The 22,361-nt window shown below is 38.6% G+C and overlaps 3 protein-coding genes across 4 annotated transcripts; 1 reads left to right on the top strand and 2 right to left on the bottom strand.

The window, feature by feature from the left end:
• On the bottom strand, positions 1–5,038 carry LOC126787172 (ribonucleases P/MRP protein subunit POP1). Of its 2 annotated transcripts, XM_050513102.1 has the most exons (11): positions 5,001–5,038; positions 4,183–4,720; positions 3,981–4,077; positions 3,767–3,874; positions 3,459–3,692; positions 2,969–3,087; positions 2,356–2,880; positions 1,755–1,863; positions 1,109–1,653; positions 569–736; positions 1–449 (listed from the first exon to the last, which is right to left on the bottom strand). In XM_050513102.1, exons 2-11 carry the CDS (start codon positions 4,623–4,625, stop codon positions 251–253), a joined length of 2,547 nt encoding a protein of 848 aa, XP_050369059.1. In that variant the 5' UTR covers positions 4,626–4,720; positions 5,001–5,038; the 3' UTR covers positions 1–250. The 2 variants fall into 2 exon arrangements, with proteins under 2 accessions (XP_050369059.1, XP_050369053.1); XM_050513096.1 differs by lacking the exon at positions 5,001–5,038 and having other exon boundaries at positions 4,183–4,988.
• A 193-nt stretch (positions 5,039–5,231) lies between these two features.
• On the top strand, positions 5,232–16,489 carry LOC126784582 (uncharacterized). Its single transcript, XM_050510053.1, has 27 exons — positions 5,232–5,389; positions 5,496–5,561; positions 5,637–5,723; positions 5,912–5,968; positions 6,058–6,122; positions 6,263–6,432; positions 6,672–6,733; positions 6,837–6,920; positions 7,088–7,247; positions 8,461–8,576; positions 8,930–9,058; positions 9,491–9,562; positions 9,718–9,813; positions 9,888–9,965; positions 10,160–10,288; positions 10,496–10,672; positions 10,780–10,983; positions 11,084–11,197; positions 11,294–11,544; positions 11,746–11,791; positions 11,885–12,133; positions 12,837–13,067; positions 14,203–14,294; positions 14,817–15,045; positions 15,156–15,512; positions 15,690–15,763; positions 15,863–16,489. Exons 1-27 carry the CDS (start codon positions 5,276–5,278, stop codon positions 15,966–15,968), a joined length of 3,615 nt encoding a protein of 1,204 aa, XP_050366010.1. The 5' UTR covers positions 5,232–5,275; the 3' UTR covers positions 15,969–16,489.
• Positions 16,490–17,186: 697 nt separating this feature from the next.
• LOC126803304 (pentatricopeptide repeat-containing protein GUN1, chloroplastic) lies at positions 17,187–20,941 on the bottom strand. The gene is made up of 4 exons (XM_050531121.1): positions 18,804–20,941; positions 17,956–18,172; positions 17,616–17,800; positions 17,187–17,530 (listed from the first exon to the last, which is right to left on the bottom strand). The coding sequence occupies exons 1-4, from the start codon at positions 20,744–20,746 to the stop codon at positions 17,263–17,265; spliced, it is 2,613 nt and encodes an 870-aa protein (XP_050387078.1). The 5' UTR covers positions 20,747–20,941; the 3' UTR covers positions 17,187–17,262.
• Between the last annotated feature and the right edge of the window lie 1,420 nt (positions 20,942–22,361).

The following is a 22,361-nucleotide window of genomic DNA, read 5'->3' as shown; positions in this document are numbered from 1 at the left end:
TTAGAAGATTATACTCAGGTAGTCGGGATTTGTAACTATAGGAATTTGATACGTATTTTATATACATAATCAAAATCAGAATCTACTACAGTGGACATTGCGCATGGAAGGAAGGGCTAAGCGCTCTTAATGAATGTTATTGGAACAGGGAATTTATGCTCCAGTGAGTCCAGTCTCTTTCCGCATCAAAACTTGATTTTCGAATGTTCATGTTGTCCCCTTTGCAAATCAAAGCCAATAAGTTGCACTTTCAGAAAAATCCAACATCCTCTTCCTGATCTTCCAGGACAATAGTGGCAAGAGCTAGTCTATATGCTGAGGATCTTAAATTCCTCACAAGGACATATATTTCCTTCCGTCTTCGTCTAACTGGCATCATATCCCATTGTTGCCCTCTAATTTGTGCAAGCAGTACTGCCTCGCAGAAAGCTTGTGCCACTGTCTTCTTGCTGTAAAAATAGTGAATAAGAATTATGAATGCATGCTACATAGAATGGCAAATAATGAACACACGGTAAATTGGAAACAAGTTTGTGGTTGGGATATAGCAAGAGGCCTATAGACTAACCTTCCTCGAACAAAACCAGTGGTCACAAAGCCTATAGGCCAACGATAAGATTGCCTACTGATACTATCCTCTGGCAACTGGAGTTCCCATTTACCAGAAGATTGCTCTTTCAAATATGAGGCCACAGCAGATTGAGGAACTTGAAGTCCTCCATCAGAACTCTCTGATCTGCATGACATGCACAAACATTATTATTACTATGAAAGATATATACTTACAGCAATGATATTTACAGTTCATCTCCTATTGTCACTAATAACATGCTTCCCTAAATATCAGGATGCTATAAAGGTAGCTAAGCATAGTCAAATAGAAGTTTATATATTCCCCTTAAACAATACAACCCTTATCATTGCCCATGCATATTGCAACCAGAAAGTGGAAACACCTATATTAGAAAGGAAAAGATTAGACTCAGAGTTCCAGCTACGCCAAGTAAGATAACAAAGATTAAAAGCTTAGTAATCAATTAAGGGAAGAAAGCCAATATTTGAAATAGGGAGACAAAAATAAAATGATGATAGAAGAACAATTTACTACCTTGTCCAGAGTGAGATGTCAGTCACTTGAGGTGCACAAACAACTGCTCCCTCTTCAAAAAACCCTTCTTTGTAAGCATGTAGAAATACCCTTACAAAGCATAACTTGTGGTTGTAACTAAAATTGGTCATCCCATTTTGGCTTTGGCCAGCCTTGCTTTCATCTCTCATAAAACTAGTAAAGCTAATCGGCTTATTGGTCACGTGTGGACATAGGCGTAAACTAAAGCCTTGGAATTTATTCAAGAAGTTTGCCAGTGAAAAAGATGTCCGTGCCATAAACCCATCAAATAAATCACCAGGACAGACTGTAACAACAGAACTTTCGCACTCCGAGTTAGACAATGAATTGCTGCTCATTTTGGTGGGTCCTTCCCTTAAAGAATCTTGGATACTTTTCCATGGGGGTAAAGTGGGAACCCTCAAAGGTCTTTGTGCTGGAGGACGAAGTTTCTCTCTAACATTGGAGGCAGCAGTTTCAGTTTCTTTCAAGCATAAATATGCATTGCAATCAGGGAAATCCGAAGGAAAATATGGCAATCCTACCTGCAAAAGAAGAGATTACTTACTTACAACATTTGAGAAGCTAATAGCAACATTCGAGAAGTTAATATCAACGATTATAAATTTAAAGTGCAAATGCTCACGTCACATGAAATCCAGTGCTTCTCTCTCACACCTATTGCGTGAGCCCCCTTGGAGACGAGAGGAACCCAAAATGCCCTGACCCAGCTCAAGGGTAGAATTACAGACCATCTGTAAGGAAATAAAAGATATACTTTACTGGTACATAGAGATAAATAACTCTGGAAGTTTAAAACAAATATATGTTCTATGTAAGTATCTTGGAGTGAGTAGTGAACAATGATGTGATTATTGCATACACTTAGAAAATACAGTTACCAATTACTGCACACAGAGTGAGTAGCAATTTTTGAAGCAATGAAGTTCAAGTTTCAGAGTAGAAAAAAATTAGAACTAGAGCAAAGACAAAAATGGAACTAGTTTGCATAATCAATCAAACAACGACCAAAACAATGACACCCTGGAGATATTGATTTAATATATAGGGAAGGGACTTGAACACATTATAAATGAAATTACAAAGCAACAAATTTCAGATGATATAGTGACATTAAAGGTCATACTAAAGAGCTAAAAGTAGACATCGGGATTCAGTTTGATGGACGGATTATTAAACCAAGTATTGCTACAGTAGAATCATAAACAAGGGAAAGAGAAGTTTACCCAATATGCAATCCCCGTCCATCGTCATTTTTCAACAGCAGAACAGGACAAGATCTTGAACATTGCAAATTTGTTGAAGTACTTGGTACTTCTGAATATGATTCATCAAGACAGAAGAATTTTTTATTCTGGTCGTATCTTTCCTGGCAAATAACCATATCTTCGACTGGAGGACTTACACCACTGTTAACATCCCACAAACTCTTTTCTGTGAGCATGCCAGTACCCTCAAGTTCTGACCCCATCAAAGACAGTCTCTCTTTTTTCTTGTCTGAAATATTTCCATTGACAGCATTCTCTCTATCTTCAGTTCCTTGTACATTACCTAGTATACTAGCACAACCGGACTCTGGAGCATTTGCGGTCTTTTGTTTCTCTACGAGCATGCGGGGATCCTTGACTCTAAGAGACAACACTGCATGAGATGGAATGTCTACCTCATTTTCAAGTACAGTGTCTGATTTGAAATCATCTGGAGCTTCAGCAAGTGAATGTCTGTTCAATGCCCAAGCATGATTGTTACTTCTGTGCAGCCAGATCATACAGTGGGTAATCATTAGCTTCATACAGTAGGTATTTTATCCTTAAAATAATCATATAGTCTGTAATTCACCTTGTAACGGGGCACAATGTCCTTTGGAGTAGTTGAAATGATTTTGATCCCATAACTTCTAATTTCGCGAGTTGGCCTTCAAGTGAGATACAGCAAATCATCCTGCTGCTCTCTTCCATCTGAAATAATACATGAAGATGTAATGTAGGAAACAAACAATAGCAAGTTTGGTATCCTAACATCTTAAGATCTTAACAAGAGAAATACATTGCCAACAGGCACAGAACAAAACAGCCAAGGTCTCATAGAAAAGATTGTCACATGACTATATGTGACATATACACAATAGGTATTGATGCAGACTATATTCCTTGAATTATCACGTGAGCAGACCTTGAGAAAAGCATTAAAACATTACTCAAAATTAAAACTCCAACAAAGGAGATTTAGTAGAATTCAGATGGCTTCCCAAGCTCCATTTACTTATCGTGTCAATCATATGACCTTACTATATAAATCTCAAATGTGAGAAAAGATACGGCACGCTTACCTTTTTTTGGCAAGCTAATTTGAGAGCATCATATCCTGCAGTGAAAGCAGAAGCATGTATCCAAACCCAAAGCTGGCGCAAGGTAGAAGAGCGTACTGTAACCTCTAGTCCATTACATGCACCACCATCATAGACAACAGAAGCATCATTATCTTTATTTTGTTGGCAAGAGGATCGCCACATACAGGTCACAGGTGCAATTGGGGTCGAACATGGTGCTCCAAACTCATGAAGCTGTCAAAATGTATAAAAGTTAATCTTTCAAGTTCCCATGCCACTCAAAACAAATGTGAAATGAGACAAATTACCATAGCATTATCATATATGGCCCCAGCAATAATGGAACGTGCAGCATCTTCAGAACGAGCTGATGGAGAAGGCACCAACACCATTCTTAACACTGATAGTAAACATTCCTGGAAGCACACAAAATAATTTAGAAATGTGGTACTGAGTAATGGACGACAACCTTATGCTGCACCATTCTTAACATATTGATGAGATGGAAAAAGATTATCTTGCCTCTGTACCCTCCAGTTGCACAGCTACATGATAGCTTGCATCATGGGCAAGCACTCCATCTTTAAACCACTTCAGGACAGCTCTGGAACCCCTTCCTCTAAATTATTGTTACAAAAAGGGAATGAAAAGAAGAAAAATCACTAGTGAAAACATTAGAGTAATTCAAAAAGAGAAAATAAATTTACATACAATGAGGCATTACCTGCCGTGCAAACCTAGGGGAAGATAATAACCCCAAAGCTTTGTCATTGTGAACCGCTTTGCATGCCAAACATGTGTTCTAAGCCTCTTTGTTCCATCCCCTGAGGTACAAAAACCCTCTTCAAGGTTCTTTTTCAGCTCAGCTCTCCGACGAATGCGACGAGGTACATTCTTGTCATCCTTCTCTGCAGGCAATGCATCGCTTTGACCAGCAACTCCATGCCTTTGCTTTTTTCTACTTCTCCTTTTCGTAGCTTGATTGTCATGAGCGGTGGTCCTTCTTCTCTTGCTTCTTTGAGACCGGAAATCCTTGTTCAACCGCTCTGATACGATTGTGTGTAGCGCCTCAAGTTCTGAGGCTCGCGCTTCTGCAAACTTTTCAACACTAATTTTTCGAGGCGGAGCTGATGAAACCTGCGACCGTTTGCGCCCATCGGTAGCCATTGAACTGATTGAATTTCCCTCAGCTCCAGAACACAATATTATTAGTAAAATCAAAGTTGCTTCTCTATCTTTTCTTATCACACTACTCCATTCCTCTGGCATCAAATAACAAAACTCATTAAGCAAGCAAGTGTAAATACCAACACTACAATTCTAGAACCTGATGTATGTAAAAAATAGCAGTACAACATGAATTTTGTAAGTTGATAGTTTAATAGGGTAGATGTTACTTAATCCCAACCTGTGTATATAACTAGATAAAATCTATCAATGTCAGAACAATTCCTCTGAGAAAAGCTATCAAATCTAATAACGAGCAACCAAACACCTGACCAAAAGAGAGGAAGAACAAAACCCTAAGCCCATCAAACAGACCTGAATTGCTTCGCCGCAGCTGAATCAGCTTCTGGGTTTGCCTCGATTTCTGGCCTTCTTAGGGTTTTAGCTGAGAGAGTAACAGAGCTACCGACCAGGGTTGTAGAGGGTGCGACCATTTTCGGTCACAATCGGTTCGGGTCGGGTCGGGTCTTTTTTAAATCGTTGAAACGGGTCGGGTTCGATTGACCGGAGTTGAGAAGTGTATAAAAGAACACCAGATCTGTTTTCACCCAGAAACAAAGTCTCTCTGGAATCTTCGCCCACCGGTAAACATGGGCGTCGCCAAAGAAGCCTTCCTACTCCTCCTCCTCCTCTTCATCGCCGTGACGTCACTTCCTTCCGCCGCCTCCGCCGATTCAATCCACGGTTGCGGTGGCTTCGTCGAGGTTAAACATCACTCGCTCACTCACTCCAGTGCTTGCGGCACTTGATTTTAAGGAGTTCTAAGTTAGGGTTTGACAGTGGAGCTTTTTTTTTTTTTTTTTTTTGTAGGCGAGCTCTGCTCTGATCAAGGCCAGGAAGGCGAGCGATGCTAAATTGGACTATTCTCACATCATGGTAAATGTATTTTTACTAAGTCTGTAGGTGATTTTGGTCTCGGCAGCATTTTTTGACTGGTGGTGATGTGTTTAGGTTGAGCTTCGAACAGTTGATGGATTGTTGAAGGAGAGCACTCAGTGTGCTCCCAATGGCTACTACTTCATCCCCGTCTACGACAAGGTCTTTGTTCTACTTCATTGCATTTTGTATTTACTATTAGTAGAATTGCGGCGATACGATCCTGTTTTAATGCTCATGGTTGTTATATATGAATAGACATTGTTTGTAAAAAGTTGCGGCCCAAGTGTTTCGATTTTAGTCTTTTTTTTTTTGTTAAATGCTTAGCATTACCATTGTTTGCGATGCAGGGTTCTTTTGTGATTAAAATTAATGGACCAGAGGGATGGTCGTTGGACCCCGATAAGGTTTGTTTTACTGTTTTTGATAATTAGGCTGCTCCGTAGACTCCGGCTTTTAATCGGCATGCAATCTGACAGCACTAGTGTCTTTGCAGGTTCCTGTTGTTGTTGATAACACTGGCTGCAATGGCGGTGAAGATATTAACTTTCGGTTTACGGGGTGAGTTTCTACAGATTTTTATGTTTGAAAATTTTTGTTTCAGTTTCTATTAATTATTGTCACCATGTACATTGGGCCTGTGTGATGGCTTTCAGGCTTTGGTATTCAGTATGAGTTACCTAGTTGTTTGTATGTGGCAGATTCTCCATTTCTGGTAGAGTTCTGGGAGCTGTTGGTGGAAAGAGCTGTCCTCGTCAGAATGGAGGTCCCTCAGACATCAAAGTTGAGCTTCTGGCAGATAGCGGTGACATTGTTTCTTCTGTTTCAACGTCATCCGGGGGAAGCTACTTGTTCAAGAATATTATTCCAGGTAATACACATGATTTCCAACCTTTATTGATATCACACTTCACCGGATGCTGTTATTTAAATATGTCCTTGTGGAAATATGTCACACTTCGCCGGATGTTGTGATTTATATATTTCCTTGTGAAAATTCATTTTAAATATCCATACTTTATGATCTGGTTCATGAAGATGTTCTTGTAATCATCTCATTTTAGATTATATAGTTTTTCAGCAGTTGAATATGTTTCTTATATGGTGCAGGAAAATATGAAATACGTGCTTTGCATCCTTACTTAACAATTGAAATAAGAGGTTCAACCGAGGTTTGTTGTTCTTCTTTCTTCCACCATCATGTTACTCTTATGTTTTTGCAATTCTGTTGTGTTACAAGCTTATACAACACTCATGTGGAAATGATTCTCGCAGGTGAATGTGGGATTTGGAAATGGCGTAGTTGACGACATTTTCTTTGTTCCTGGCTATGACATCAATGGATTTGTTGTTTCTCAGGTAAAGATATTAGTTTAGAGATGACAGTTTGCAAGGAAGATGCATTTTAAACATATCTTTTTGCTGAGCTCCACCGTCGGCAAGAGATCGTTCTGTATGTTTATCGATAATTGTTCTTATCAACAATCTTACATAGTTAACTTGACCTTTTTTTTTCCTTTGCTTAGGGGAATCCAATATTGGGAGTTCATGTTTATTTATACTCAGATGATGTCATAGAGGTAAATTGTTCCCAAGGTCCTGATAAAATCTCTGAAATGAAGAAGGCTCTTTGCCATGCCATATCGGATGTACATGGAAAGTTCATGTTCAAGTCGCTACCATGTGGTAATTTATTGCTATCATCTTTTCTTTTGTTCGGTTTTGTCAAGAAAGGCAGTTTCAGTTTAACTTCATTCCCTTACTTTCTTTGTTATTCTTTTGCTTGTTTAGAACTTGCATAGATGTAATGTATTTGGTTATTTACCGCTTGTAGTTGTCACATTGGATGCTGGCTGATTGTTATTTAGATGGTTTCTATTTGTTCCTTATTTCTGATCGACAAACCGTTGAGAATCTGTATCTGGCATTTTATTATTATAACTTGGGTGGGTTGTATACGCTATGAGCTAATAAAGGATATAGTAGATCAGCTCTTTAGGTGTATGCGGCCTTTTTGACAACCAGGATTTAGTTTTTCCATGGCCCATGGGTATTGAACACGTTTGGTGTAATAATTTCGTTGATGCATTGCATTTCCAAGGGTTAAGCCCAATTTGTACAGGTCATGAGAAATCAGGTCTGGCCCATTACCTTGCAAAAAGCTTTTGTGTGGACAAAAAAAAGGTTGATGATTTCAAAACCCCAACCTAATAAACATTTGTGATTGGATAAATTGATGTCTTAATGTGGATGAACCGGGGCGGGATTGAAGAAAAAAATTGCCTTAAGGATTGAGAGATATGGGGGTACCCTCGCTGTTGGCAGAGTGGGCCCCGGTGGGAGGTCCAATACACTAGAATAAAAAGGAAATTGGTCTGTGGTCGATTTAGTAACAAGTAAATTGGACTAGAGAAAATTAATGATTGAACCAGTTAATGTCGTCATTAGTCCTTTTTAATCATCTGTGTTGTTCAATCCACTGATTATATACATAAACATTGAGAGCCAAAAAATGCTTTGCACGATGTTCCAATAAAACCTTCCCCCTCTCTCTTTCCATGCCATTAGTCAATTTTACTCCCAAATTTCTTCCCTTTTCAACCCCCTCTCTCAACACACGCACACACACACACACACACAAAATGTATGGTTTATCCAAAATACATGTGACTTGCTTTGGAAGATGGATGGTTATTCCAAGAATTCAATCTAATTATGTACATGCCTCATTTGCTTTGATTAAAGATCCCAATTACTTAGCCTCATTACAATGTTGGTAAAGTTTTAAGATTTATCTGGTTTCAAGCATTCTAAGTTGCACGGAACATAATCATCTTATGCAGCTCAGCAGTTGTACTAATTTTGAGTGTATTGCTTACTTTCATTGAATCACTGGCAGGAACTTATGAGCTTATACCTTACTACAAGGGAGAAAACACAGTCTTTGATGTTTCACCTCCTGTCATGTCAGTAACGGTTGAGCACCAACATGTGACAGTTCTGCAGAAGTTCCAGGTAAGGTGCATAGTGCCCTACAATATCAGAACTCAAATGACTTGGTGACAGTGCGAATTTTTTATTTCCATCATTTGACTTTTGCCAAATATTCTACTACAAGTGTGGAAGTTAATGGTACTAAACTGTCTGTCATTTAGCATGAATTCATTTTTTATAATTTACTGGTGCCAAGTTGATCAATGAGTAACTAGCATATGTTGAAGTGTATATTGTAGTAGAGTATACTAAATTTCACAGTAATCTCATACAAATAAAATGGCTGCCAGCGCATCCGGAAAATTGTCGACTTGTTTATACGTGTCTGCATTCGTTTTAAGCATATACTTAACTGATTATACTCTGTTGTGCAGGTCACTGGATTTTCTGTTGGAGGGCGTGTGGTTGACGGAAACGACATGGGGGTTGAAGGTGTTAAGATTATAGTTGATGGTCATGAAAGGTCCATCACCGACAAACATGGTTATTACAAGCTTGACCAGGTATAATTATGCATGATATCAGTGACCAGGTTTTTGATAAGTGATATTGGGGGAGGGATTTGAATAAGGGACATGGAGTGTAGGGTTGAATCATCTTAGTAACTAGACTACAGGCCCCACCAAGGTGAGTATTGGCATTAATCGTTACTCTACTATAGTTGGGCAATGTAGCAACAAGTAGTCTTCTCTCTGAACCATATCAAAAGTCTTTGTTCTGGAATGAGAAATCCGAGTTAGAAAAAGTATCTTAGGTGATACATTAATAAAAGGAGCAGCATGAAACCTAGATATATGAGTTGCCAAACAACTTCATGCCAAAGATGTTGAAATGCCTCTGATGATTCCAATTTCCAAAACCCATCCAAAGTAGATAAGCTTCTAATTTTATTGCCCTTGCTTCTGCCTTCAGCCTGCTGATGTTGAATGTTTCAGGTTACTTCGAATCGCTATACAATAGAAGCCACAAAGGAGCATTACAAGTTCAGTAATTTGAATGATTATATGGTAAGTATGTTTAGATTGATCACAAAGTCTCCATCTTTCATGTTAGAAGTTGCAGTGTTTAAAATTCTGAAACTAGGTGAATTATATGTGGTTTCTAACTTTCTTTGTTGCATTGAATGATGCTCTAATCCCTTTTGTTTCTTTCTTGGTGCCAGGTATTGCCGAACATGGCTTCTGTTGTGGATATTAAAGCAGTTTCCTATGATGTCTGTGGTGTTGTGCAGATGGTTAGTGCTGGTTACAAAGTGAAGGTAATATCACAATTCCTGTTTATTGCATTCTTTCTGTGTTATATGCAGGGTTTTTATGTCTCAATTGATTCTAGGTAGCTTTGACTCATGGACCTGCAAATGTCAAGCCGCAAGTGAAACAAACCGATGGAAATGGGAATTTCTGCTTCGAGGTATGTTTACTTAATCTGCAATCACGGAAGTATTATACAAATGAAAAAGTGATCGAAGATTCAAGATGTTATTTTGTTCTGCTGTATCTTGTTTTTGTTCCTTTTTCCTTTAGGTTTTCAAATGATCATTATATACTATCACAATAAATCCTTTTCTGATGCTTTCCTGTCTTATTTATATCTTGTGTTGCCAGGTTCCAACTGGTGAATATCGTTTATCTGCTTTGGCAGCATCACCTGAAAGTGCTTCTGGGCTACTGTTTTTGCCATCTCATATCGATGTTGTGGTCAAAAGTCCATTATTGAATGTCAAATTTTCTCAGGTAAATAAATAAATGGACATTGGTCTTGTCATCAAATCTAATGATATGTATTTGGATCTTAAAATGCTTTAAGTTCGGTTTGGCTGGTTAGTTAGTTTTATTTGCCTATAGTAATTAGGCATAATCAATATAGAAGTTCTGAAGATTTTGAAGCATATTTTATGACAAGTACTTCCTCCTGATTTGTCTTCTCTTTTTCTTGTTAAGGCACTAGCTACAGTGAGTGGATCTGTAGCCTGCAAAGAAAAGTGTGGCACTTCTGTTTCTGTTGCCCTTAGCAGTATAGGTGGTAAGCGAAATGAAAAGACACAGACAATTAGTTTGACTTATGAGAGTAGTGAATTTCTCTTTCAAAACGTCATCCCTGGAAAATATAGAGTTGAGGTAAAGTTACCCTTGATATTTCCTTTGACTTCAGAGTTGACAATAGTTTTATAAATATATGACGATTGTTATTTCACTTATATGTGTTTACTTTGGTATTATTTTAGGTTAAACACAACTCCCAAGAATCTGTAAATGGAGAGGACAATTGGTGCTGGAGCCAAAGCTTGATTGATGTGGATGTTGGTGTTGATGGTGTAAAAGGAATTGAGTTTGTCCAGAAAGGTTACTGGGTTCATGTCATTTCCACACATAATGTGGATGCTTCCATGATTCATCAAGATGGTTCATCCATGGATTTAAAAATAAAGGTATGGCCTGTTGTCTCTTTATAAGCTCAGATGAACTAGATAAATATAAAGGCACCATCATGTGACATTCATCTTACTTTCTGCTCATTGTTGTCTGCAGAAAGGTTCCCAGAATATATGTGTGGAACATCCTGGAGTACATGAACTTCTTTTTGTCAACTCTTGTGTTTTCTTTGGGAGCTCATCAATTAAGATTGATACATCAAACCCATCGGTATAATCCTTATGTTGAAACTCCACTTATATTTCTTATTTCTTTTGTCACCATCTCTTCAAGTACAATATCCTCCCTTGTGTTATCTTTTTGCAGCCTATTCATCTGAGAGGAGAAAAGTACTTTCTTAAAGGACAAATCAATGTTGCATCAAGCTCTTTTGATGGTGTGCATGAGTTGTCAGAGAATTTAGTTGTGGACGTTATGAGTTCTGAGGGCAGTATTATAGATAGTACGGCAGTTGGACTTGCTTCCACTGGAAATGACCAAACAAGTTATTCTGTGTATGAATATTCTGTATGGGCCAAACTTGGAGAAAAACTCACTTTTGTTCCTCGGGATACTAGGTAAATTGATATTTCTCATCTCTTATATGTTTTCCCTCTTATTAATTTCTGCACTCAGTTGGTACCACTTTTTCTCGTCGCTTTTATATATACTTCCTCTTCTGGCATATCAGACGTGGTTGTAACATAAGCGGATCAGTGTTTTTGATTTAGTTTTACATTATTACTTATGCTTCTGACTTGAGCTGTTGATATATGCAGAAATAATGAGATGGGGAAGATTTTGTTTTATCCCAGACAACATCATGTAAGGATGAGATTACTAGAATTTTCAGATATTATTATCTGTTTGTTGATTTAACTACAAGCATCTCTTTTTCTTCAAACTTATCTTTCTCAGGTTGTGGTTAAAAATGATGGTTGTCAAGCTATGATCCCTACATTCGATGGTCGATTGGGTTTATATATTAAAGGATCAGTGTCTCCCCCTCTTTCTGATGTTCAAATCAAGATTATTGCTGCTGGAGATAGTCAAACTGCGCAACTTAAGGAAGGAGAATTAGTTGTTGAAACTACCACAGCACTCGATGGCTCATTTGTTGGGGGACCTTTATATGACGATATAACATACAATGTTGAGGCCTCAAAGGTTAGGAACATCAATTGACTCTATTTTATTTTATACAATAATTTTTTTTCCATGTTCTTATTGTTTTGCTGTGCCACTTGTGATATAGTAGGACATATAATTAGCGTAGTCAGACTATATCGCATCCTTTGTGGTATACCATCTTTTAATTATTAGTTGAGTTTGTCTTTTACTAAGGAAAATGCTGTAGGGAAATCCAGTAAATAAGGCATAAAAGCAACTGAAAATACATACAATTAAACTAATCAAAATTCTGGAGACTTGCAATGTTATTATCACCACAAGATATAGCTGTTTCATGAATTAGTTTGCAAGAGATTCAATATCATTCTTTCACGTGCCATCTTTAGTGATTAGCTTTTGCACTAGTTAAGCCGGCAAAAGCCAGACGTCTGGTTAAGCCTTCTCGTTTATGTGCTTATATTACATATATTGTTTTCCATATAAGTGATAAATTGAGTCTTAAAAAAATGCACTGCTTGTTACATGTTTTCCTTTTACCTTAATGATTACTCTCTTTCTGTCTTAGTACAATAAAATTTGTAAAGCTTGAGATGGTCAACCTACATGTAATTTGAATAAATACACGGCTCTATTTGTCATGTATGTGCTTTTAATCAAAGAGTTTGTGGATAGTAATATCAGCACCAATGGGTTTAAGAGTGCAATTGTTGATGTCATCGAAATGTTGGATTTTGTGCAGCCTGGCTACCATTTAAAACAAGTTGGGCCCCATTCCTTTTCTTGTCAGAAGCTTGGCCAAATTTCTGTAGACATATATTCTAAAGATGATGCCAAAGAGCCCATTCCTTCTGTGTTGTTATCTTTGAGTGGCGATGATGGCTACAGAAATAACTCAGTATCTGGAGCTGGTGGAGCATTCCTCTTTAGTAACTTATTTCCTGGAACTTTCTATTTGCGTCCTCTGCTAAAGGTACAGTTCTATCTGATTTCTGTTCAAAAGCAATTATTTAATTTATAGTCCTTTTCATTTTATTTAAATAAGCTGTAAGAGAATCCTCAATGTATGTTCAGAGTCAGATCCATTGGCAAGTTAATATCGGCTACTTTGTCGGACTTGTGTATTGAATTCATACAGTTTATTTCTGTTGATTGTGTGTTCTATATAGTCAAAATAGGGTCTAAAGTTCCGGAGCCCTAGTCCAGTGGATAGGTCTCTTTAAGTCACAGTCCATCATCCTTCCTCCTATAGGTGTCATACATTGGCTGCTTGCTGAGAGCTGACAGAACATTGTACATGTCTACTTTATGTAGATCTGATAATTGAGATTTGAGAAAACGGGAATCCAGGACAATTATTGTCCCAGAATGAAAGCTTTGTATTTGCAAATAAATATAGATATTTGAAGTATTAATAATGCGTTCAGTATGTTGTCTGAACCTATTTGTTTTCTGAACCGATTTTGGTATGAATTTAGAAACATAATTAGAGTTTAGACTGCTGGTGGTTAGGATTAGTTCAGTTCGAAAAAGGTATACTTGGATTGGATTTTCTATAAGGGAAAAGAGTGGTAGGGGTTTCTTTTTTGTAAAATCTATTCTATCAGACTTTTCTTATTGGTATCTGGTAAACTGGACTTTTTTGCTAAGCCTTTTCCTTTTATGCATAATCATACTAATGGTTGAGTTCTCGGAAATATGTATGTCAATACGACAAAACATAAAGAGACCAAAATTCTGCAATTCGACCATTTTCTATAGTACTGTTTTCTTCTCTTTGGTTTGATGTCGTTCAACTTCTCATCATCCAAAGGAGTGTTCTTATATAGGGACCAATTGCTTGCATTTGGAAATCCCATTACTCCAGAGGAAATCACTTTGTAGCTTGTTTTCTGAGCGCCTCTATTCTATTTAGTTCAAATGCACAGCAATTGATTGAATAATTCTCCCTGCTTATCACTATTTTTAGTCTTATTGCGGTATTATCCTAGGTTTGCCCCTATATGATAATGTTTGTAATAGACAAATAGCTAATGACCTACATAGGGTAAAGTTAAATTAATCTCTCCACCAAATAATTGATTTTATGTAATCTTGGCATCTTGTAGGAGTATGCCTTCTCGCCTCCAGCACAGGCTATTGATCTTGGCTCCGGGGAGTCTAAAGAAGCTATTTTCCAGGCCACTCGCGTTGCATACAGGTTTTTTATATCAGACTTCTCTCTTATATTTGGTTTGGTTTCAAATAAAACCATATTTATAACTTTATTTGACTGCCCGCAAACATATGAACATTGGCACGCCATTCTCTTATTCAAGCTTCCATAGTATGATCTAGGATGTGCCATAAGTTCATTACTTTTTCTAGAACTGAGAAATTGGCAGTTAGAAATTTGATTAGAACAACCCCCACCCCATCAAAGAGGAGGTGCCGAGAAGTCCACAATACATCATAACTTTCATTTGTGTTGGTGTTTGGTTATCAACTATTTTAAATATGATATTATGCTATTTTAGTCCTAGTTCCAATCAGTATTTAGTTGGTACCTAACTCTATGAGAGCATGCATCGGCCAAGTTTTGTCTTATATTTGCCAAATTGTATTGGTCAAATGTAGTACATGGTTAAAAATTTCTAGAAATTTGGACGGTGAAACAATATACTTTTTTGTATCAGTTATGCCTCTTTCTGAGAGGTACTAAATTGGTGTATATTCTTTCTAGTGCCATGGGTGTGGTAGCTTTGTTGTCTGGCCAACCAAAAGAAGGTGTCTTAGTTGAGGCCAGATCAGAATCAAAAGGCTTCTATGAGGAAACAGTAACCGACTCATCTGGAAGTTATCGTTTGAGAGGACTTCTTCCTGACACAACTTATGTGATCAAAGTAGTACAAAGGGATGATTCAGACAGCAGTAAAATTGAGAGGGCATCACCTGACTCTGTTCTAGTCAAGGTTAGTTTGTACCATTTTAGTTTCAAAGTACTCCGAGTAAAATAATAATAATAATAATAATAATAATAATAATAATAATAATAATTGATTTAACTTTGGTACTTTTCTAGGTGGGGTACGAAGATATCAAAGGATTAGATTTTCTGGTGTTTGAACAGCCAGAGACAACTATTTTAAGTTGCCATGTTGAAGGAAAGAAAAATGAGGAACTCCACTCGCATCTATTGGTGGAAATCAAATCGTCTGGTGACAATCCTAAGATTCAGTCTGTCTTCCCTCTTCCGCTTTCCAAGTTTTTCCAGGTAAAGAACTTACCCAAAGGTAAGCACCTTCTGCAACTCCGGTCTAGTCTTCCATCTAGCAGCCACAAATTTGAATCCGAGATTATTGAGGTTGATTTGGGGAAGAATGCTCATATACATGTTGGCCCACTCAAATATATTTATGAAGAGGATCACCAAAAGCAGGTTTGTAACACCTCACTCTTTAGTACTTCTATAAACCAAATTGTAAATGCATTTGACGAGATGCTGCTCCTTTCGTGGCACCTGCTGAAAGCATATAATGGTGCTTACTTTTGTAGAGAAGGGCTTCAAATAAAAACATGACCTAAATATTCCTTAATTTTTTTCCATGGCTTGCAGGATTTGACTCCAGCACCAGTTTTTCCTCTTATCGTAGGAGTCTCAGTGATTGCTCTATTTATTAGTATCCCAAGGTATAACACATTGTTTTCCTTTCCTGTCTTTTAATGGTTTGTGGACCTTTTGATGCTCCTGAACATGCTTTTGAATATACTTTTGGCCTCACTTTTAAGGTTGAACGAATTGTATCAATCCATGATTGGAACACCAACACCTGGGTTCACTACAACTGCAAAAAAGGAAGTGAGGAAGCCCATGTTGAGGAAAAAGACTTACTGAATATCTGGATGTGCCCGGTAGAAATGCCTCAAGTGACTTCAACTGTCAATCTGATTAGCGTTTGCTGCTAAAAGGTCATGGAAAGAGCTTTAGGAATTGGAAACTGGTCAGGCTATTTCACCCCTGATGTAGTAGACTCGCATGCTTTTGCGATCAAAGTTTTGGATCGGTTTTTAGAAAGAAAACATGCAACTTGGTTGAGGTCGTATGTTATACACGCCTACACGGTATACTCATTTTCTTAGGAAAAAGTTGCACCAAATGAGGCTCTTCATGCCCTAATTTTTGTAGCTCCTTGCACCATGATTGTGGCACTTCCTGACCTAATTTTCAGCCTCCTATCATGTATTATTATTAATGAAATACGGGATATGAGGGCTCTGTTAAGAGGCATGTAATGTCGTGTATCCCCGACATTTTTTTTTTATATACTTGTTGTATGACTGGAATGTAAGTATACGTGCTTGAAGCTACTGGTGCTAACTGCTAACTAGAGTTGAACCGGCGCGGGCCTTTTTCCATCCTTTTGTCTGCCCACCTATTATTATTGTTTGTTTATAGTTTGTTTAAAATTCCACAATCCAAATTGCTGATAATATGATTAACAGATAAATAGAGTAGCAAATGAAGAATTGAAATGTAAATGACAATATGATCAACAGATGAGCATGAACCAACCTTACAGAAATACCAAATATGTTGCCCAGCCCAACATCTAATGAAGACGTTAAACACAGATACGGGTTTTTCAATGTTAGCAATGATCGTTCATTGTTATAAGTTTGACTATAGGTACATTTTAGACACTCATTCAGCGATTCAGGTTTAAAGAAATTGATGGTTTTGAAAAAATGGACCAAAGGTCAAAATTAGATATGGTGACAAGATGAAATATTGAATGATGAAGAGATCATGATGCAGGCTATGTAAAACATTTTGCTGACACAAGAAGTGGAAAGTAAAACTGGCTTCCTCAACTTCAAAATGCCCAAGCGTTACTTCATTTTCCAGAGAACATTTGACGAGGCTACACTGCATCAACTTGAGCCAATGTCTGGTACTTCCACGTAAGAACTCAGGAAATTTAATGGTTAAGCTACGGTTTCGTTTAACCAGAGAGCAGGAGATACATGTTTAGGACGGGGAAACGAGTTTATGGGGTAAAAATCTTTATCTGTTGGAGGCCAGGAAGGATGATGTTATTGCTTGGGATTGCAATGAGACTTAACAGGTAAGTGTCAAATAATAATACATATAGTACATTTTATAAACATGCTACGATACAAGACACAAGCTACAAAGTGAGCGCTCGAAGATCGGAGGATATATGGCCAAAATTTGCTCCATTTGGTTCAGCCCTATCATCATGAAGCCTGAGCACTTCCAGTGTGCCTGACTCTTTTAACCAGGCAGCAGCAACAGATCCGGTCGATATAAACCTACCTATGTTACACTCATTAACCCGAAAGGGAGCCCCCATGCTGGTAAGTAGTGCCTCAACTGCTCGTCTTAAGGCACTGTCGCCTACTACTTTGCTGTGCTTACCCCATCCCGTCAAAATGCTGTACAGAAAGGGCATATCACTCCCATTTATTATCAAAACTAATCTTAGAAATAAAGTTACTGGTAGAATTGATAAATGCAAACCTTAATAGGTGTGGCAATTGTTGGCCTTTGTACACTACAGAGTGTATATTGAGCAACCATGCATGAACCATTGCCCGAGCAGCCCCAGAAGACATCAGATGCAAATCTAAGCGTGAATTAGACCATGCATTCTCCCATACATTTCGACGCTTCCCTTCAAGCACAACCAGTTGTGCCCCTTGCTTCTGTATTTGAGTTTAAAAAAATAAGAATAATAACATTAATTTAAACAGAATTAAGAAACACAACCTCACTAATACTTCAAAACTAAATTTGTTTGGGCAAAACCAAAGAACATGTACACCGAAATGAGACAAAAAGGTAGCAATATAAAACATACCTGTCCAAAGTGCCATAGCATGTCGGTAAGAGCATTATAGAATGCAGAAGCAGTTGAACAGTCCATCTGCTTAACTTCATCAAAGAGAGACTGAGCTTTAAGCCATACATTACCTCTGTAGCCCATAAGAAGTCCATGGGCCACACCATAAACCTGGTTATCAAACAATCGCAGTTCCTCCAATAGCATGGAAGCATCTTCAAATGAATTACATCGGCTGCATACGGAAGCCATTCAGCAGATATTAGCTTACTGGAAGACAATCTGAGGTTATTGGACTATCTAATACTAGGAATAACAGATTATAGGAAAATAGCATAGATAAAGGTTCCAATTGTACTCGACATTATTATTTTTAAATCAACTGACTAATCATAGGCATTTTAACAGAAAACCTCAACGACATTCCAGGGACCAATGGTCAAAATTCAGGTATGCAGGTAAATTAGCCCACTCACTACCTTCAGTGTTGTGCAGGTACAGTATATCATCTGCGTTAGTTGCTTATTTTTAGGCCTCACAACTATACACAAGTAAACAGCCTCATAAAATGCACTATGTTCAAGAGATTCTTGGCTGCCTACTCTAGCACACCTATGCCTTGAAAACTTTCCCTAGACCTAGGATCCACTGCTCATCTGTTACTCATCTTCCACTGACTGTATGTGATCTTTGGTTTATAACAATCAAAGGCCCTACTCCATCTGAAGTGACTGAAACTGAAACACTTCAGAGGGAGGCCACAAATGAATTTAAGTAACTAGCAGTGAAAAGTACTAGCAAAGCTTTCAGCTAAAAAGATCTTCAGTACAATAAAGCTACGAGCATAGAGATAAGAGTTTGATTACCTGCAAGCATTTAGAATGGCTGAAAATGTGACAACATTCGGTTTGATGTCAAGTTCATGCATCTTCTGAAAGACACCCAAAATGCACAATATTTCTTGTCTGACCTTCCTATCTTTCTGTGCATAACCAGCTTTATCAGCTGCAAGCTGCCCAAACATCCTCATAATTCTGGTATCCTCCATATCTCTTATTTGAATTTGAACATTTTTTTCAGATATGTCAACATCCCTTGCACAAATTGAAGATGGTGATCCATTGTGTGGCACAATGCCCCCAGGACCAGCATCAACTCCGCACTCTGTTGTACTTGGCCTACCAAAGGCATCAATTATAGAATTATAAGTGACAACATTAGGCCGGATACCTTCCTTGGTCATCTCATCAAGCAATGAAACAGCAGATTCCACCAGCCCATTTTTGCACAAAGCGTTAATTAGTTCACTATATAGCACAACATCAGCCTTCAGCCCTGCCTGCTTAAACTCTCTAAAAACCTTCACTGCATCCACATACAAACCACCTTTTGAATACACATCAATCAATGTGGAATAAGTTAACAAATTCGGTGATACACGTTCTTGTTTCATTTCATTGTACAGTCCTTTAACTTCATCATACTTCCCTTGCTTCCCATACCCACCAAGAAGTGCATTATAAGATACAACATCCTTCACAATCCCAACACTCTCCATCTCCTTGCAAACATTCAATGCCTCCTCAAACCGGCCAAGCTTTCCGTAAAGCGACAGCAATGTATTATACAGAACTCTATCCAGACCAATGCCCAAAAACTTCATTTCATTAAATAAACTAAGTGCATCTTCTAATCTTCCCACCTTGGCATAACCATCAATCATAGTACTATAGGTCACCACATTAGGCAAGAAATTCTTTGAAGGCATCTCCGACATAATCTGATGGGCCAAATCCATCTGCCCACCTTTACAAATTGCATCCAAAAGCGTATTGTACGTATAAATATCCTGATCAATCCCTCTATTCACCATCTCACTGAACAAGTTTCTAGCAGCCTCCCACAGTCCCCCTCGGCTACAGACCGCAAGGAGAGAATTATAAGTTATCCGATCAGGCTGCACCCCACTTCTCAGCATCTCATTGAAAACCTCCACTACCTTCTTAAACTCCACTCCTCCTTTCCCACACGCATCAATCACGGCATTATAAGTAACCAGATTCGGCCTCAAGCCCGAGTCTTTCATGGACTCGAGCACCCTAATAGCCTCATCACAGTAGCCGCTGCGGCCGTAGGCACTAATCAAAGCCGAATAAGTATAAACAGTCTTGCCATAGCCCTCAGTGACAGCAGTGTTAAACACATTCTTGGCATGCTCAACCTTCCCCAACCTACCAAGAGTACTAATCATGGAGCTTGCTAGCTTCCCCTGCTCGGTTCTCTTCCTCTCCCTCCTCACCGCAAACTCGAAACACCGAATGGCCTTCCAACACTCCCCTCTATTCCCAAGCTCTCTCAACATAAACGTATAATCATCCGACCCACAAAGCCTAGACTCGAAGCTAAGCAATACATCATCAAGGGCAGACTCGTCCTTACCGAACTGAACGGCACTCTGCAGCGCCTCCTCCGCCAGCGGCGAGTGGCGGGACCCCACCGTGGTCTTGGGCCGGCCGAAGTGCATTTTGGAGACGAACCGGGTCGAGCGGCGGCCGGAGAACGCCGCGGCGAGGTCGGACTTGGGCTGAGGGCAGATGGTGGAGAACGGGGCCGGGGCGGCGGCGGCGGGTCTGGGCGGCGGTAAAGGCAGAGGCTTTGAGAGGGAGACGTGGCGGGTGGTGGCGGGTGGCCATTGGTTGGCGGGGCGGGGGTTGTGGCGGTGGGACTTGAGGCGCTGGTTTTGTGGGTACTGGTGAGTTTGGTACGGCTTGGTGGCTGTGATGGAGCAGTGCGGCGGCGTTGACGCCATTGTTGAGTATTTACAGAGCAGAGAGAGAAGCAGAGAAGGAGAGAGAAAGGTTAAGGTTAAAGGTTTAGCGTGGGGTCAATGAAGAGAGGAGGGGTTGGTAGGACTGTAGGAGAAGAAGACAAGGTGAGGAACAGAGGATGAAGATGAAGAAGTCATTAGATATGGTGGAGATTACAGAGAGAGAGAGAGAGAGAGAGAGAGAGAAGTGAAAGGCAAAGATTGAGTCTTGTAGAAAGTGAGAGACCTAAGAGTGTACCAGTGCTAGTCAGCTGACTTCAAATTTGTTTTTTTATGATTTTACCCTTTTCATTTTTCCATTTATAGTGAAAAAAAAGTTGAGTAATTATTTTGTGTACCCGATATACTACGTGGTACTGACATATGATGTACCTAGTCAATCATATTACGTCATGGTATAATTAACATACACGCGATGAAAGTAACAAAAATTTATTTACAGAACGGAATGGCTATAGTAGGTTTAATTGATGACGTAGGCAGTTCGACAGAACGAAAGTAAATTTGTCGCCCACCACTAGTATGCCCACATTTTCTCACCGTCTAATTTAATGACACATGTCCATTTATTTTTAGAGTCTAACAATAATTAACTATGATACAAATTTACTTCCATAAATACAATAAAAATAAATAAGTTTCTAAATAAAAAAAATTAAAATTGTTTTCCAAAGAAATTAATTAAGTTTCTAAACCAACCAGATTGGTTTTTCATCTTCATTAGTTGGTCATCGCAATATATCAATAAACTAAATATTCTTGATTATATATATGCAGTTCATATCTTGGAGAAGATTGATTTTTAATTTATGAATTTCTTCGCAAAACTTATGGTTTGGATCAAAATATAAATTCAATCTTACTGTAAGTTAATTTGCTCATAAAATGAAACAAAAAACTTCTAGAAAACCAAGAAGCATAAAGCAATCAAATATGAAGATCCACATATGGTGGTAAATATATGCCTCATCATTTAGCCCGAAGATCTGATAAGCCTACGAAGGCCCACAAGTCCGATGGGCTTTTACCCGGCATGACCCGCGAGAAAACCGTCAAAGCCCGCTTCCGTGGGTAGAGGGTCAAGCTTAGTTTAGAAGTGTAAAACTCGGCCCGACTAGCCAAAAGCCTGCAAAACCAGGCCCGTAAGAACTCGTCAAGTAATAAAATATTATACATACATACTCTATTAAGTTTATAATAAAATATCGCATTATGACTATAAGAATGAAACTTCTCGGGATCGATCGACACCAGCCGATATGATCGGTATATATATTTAGTGACCCTATAAAATTTATATCTAATTCGGCCTCATCTGACCGTCGAAATTTCTGGTAAACCGAAAATACCATTAATAAAACAATATGCCTTAAGGGATGACTCAATACCAAGATGTGAACGCCGAAAGCCGTTTGTATATCTAAAATCACATAATTTTTGTCACTGATTGTGCGCGGTCGCACCGAGTAAACCCATTTGGCGAAACCCCGGTCAATGGGGTTTTAATGTCTAAATGCATCTTTTTTAGTTCACCGTAAGTATGAATGATCAAATCATGCCCAAAACGGACGAATTTTTATGGGATCCCTAAATATAT

Source organism: Argentina anserina, chromosome 1 (assembly GCF_933775445.1).
Source record: "Argentina anserina chromosome 1, drPotAnse1.1, whole genome shotgun sequence".
Classification (NCBI taxonomy): domain Eukaryota; kingdom Viridiplantae; phylum Streptophyta; class Magnoliopsida; order Rosales; family Rosaceae; genus Argentina; species Argentina anserina.
The sequence above is the reverse complement of the archived record's forward strand: the minus strand, read 5'-3'. Positions and strand labels throughout refer to the sequence as shown.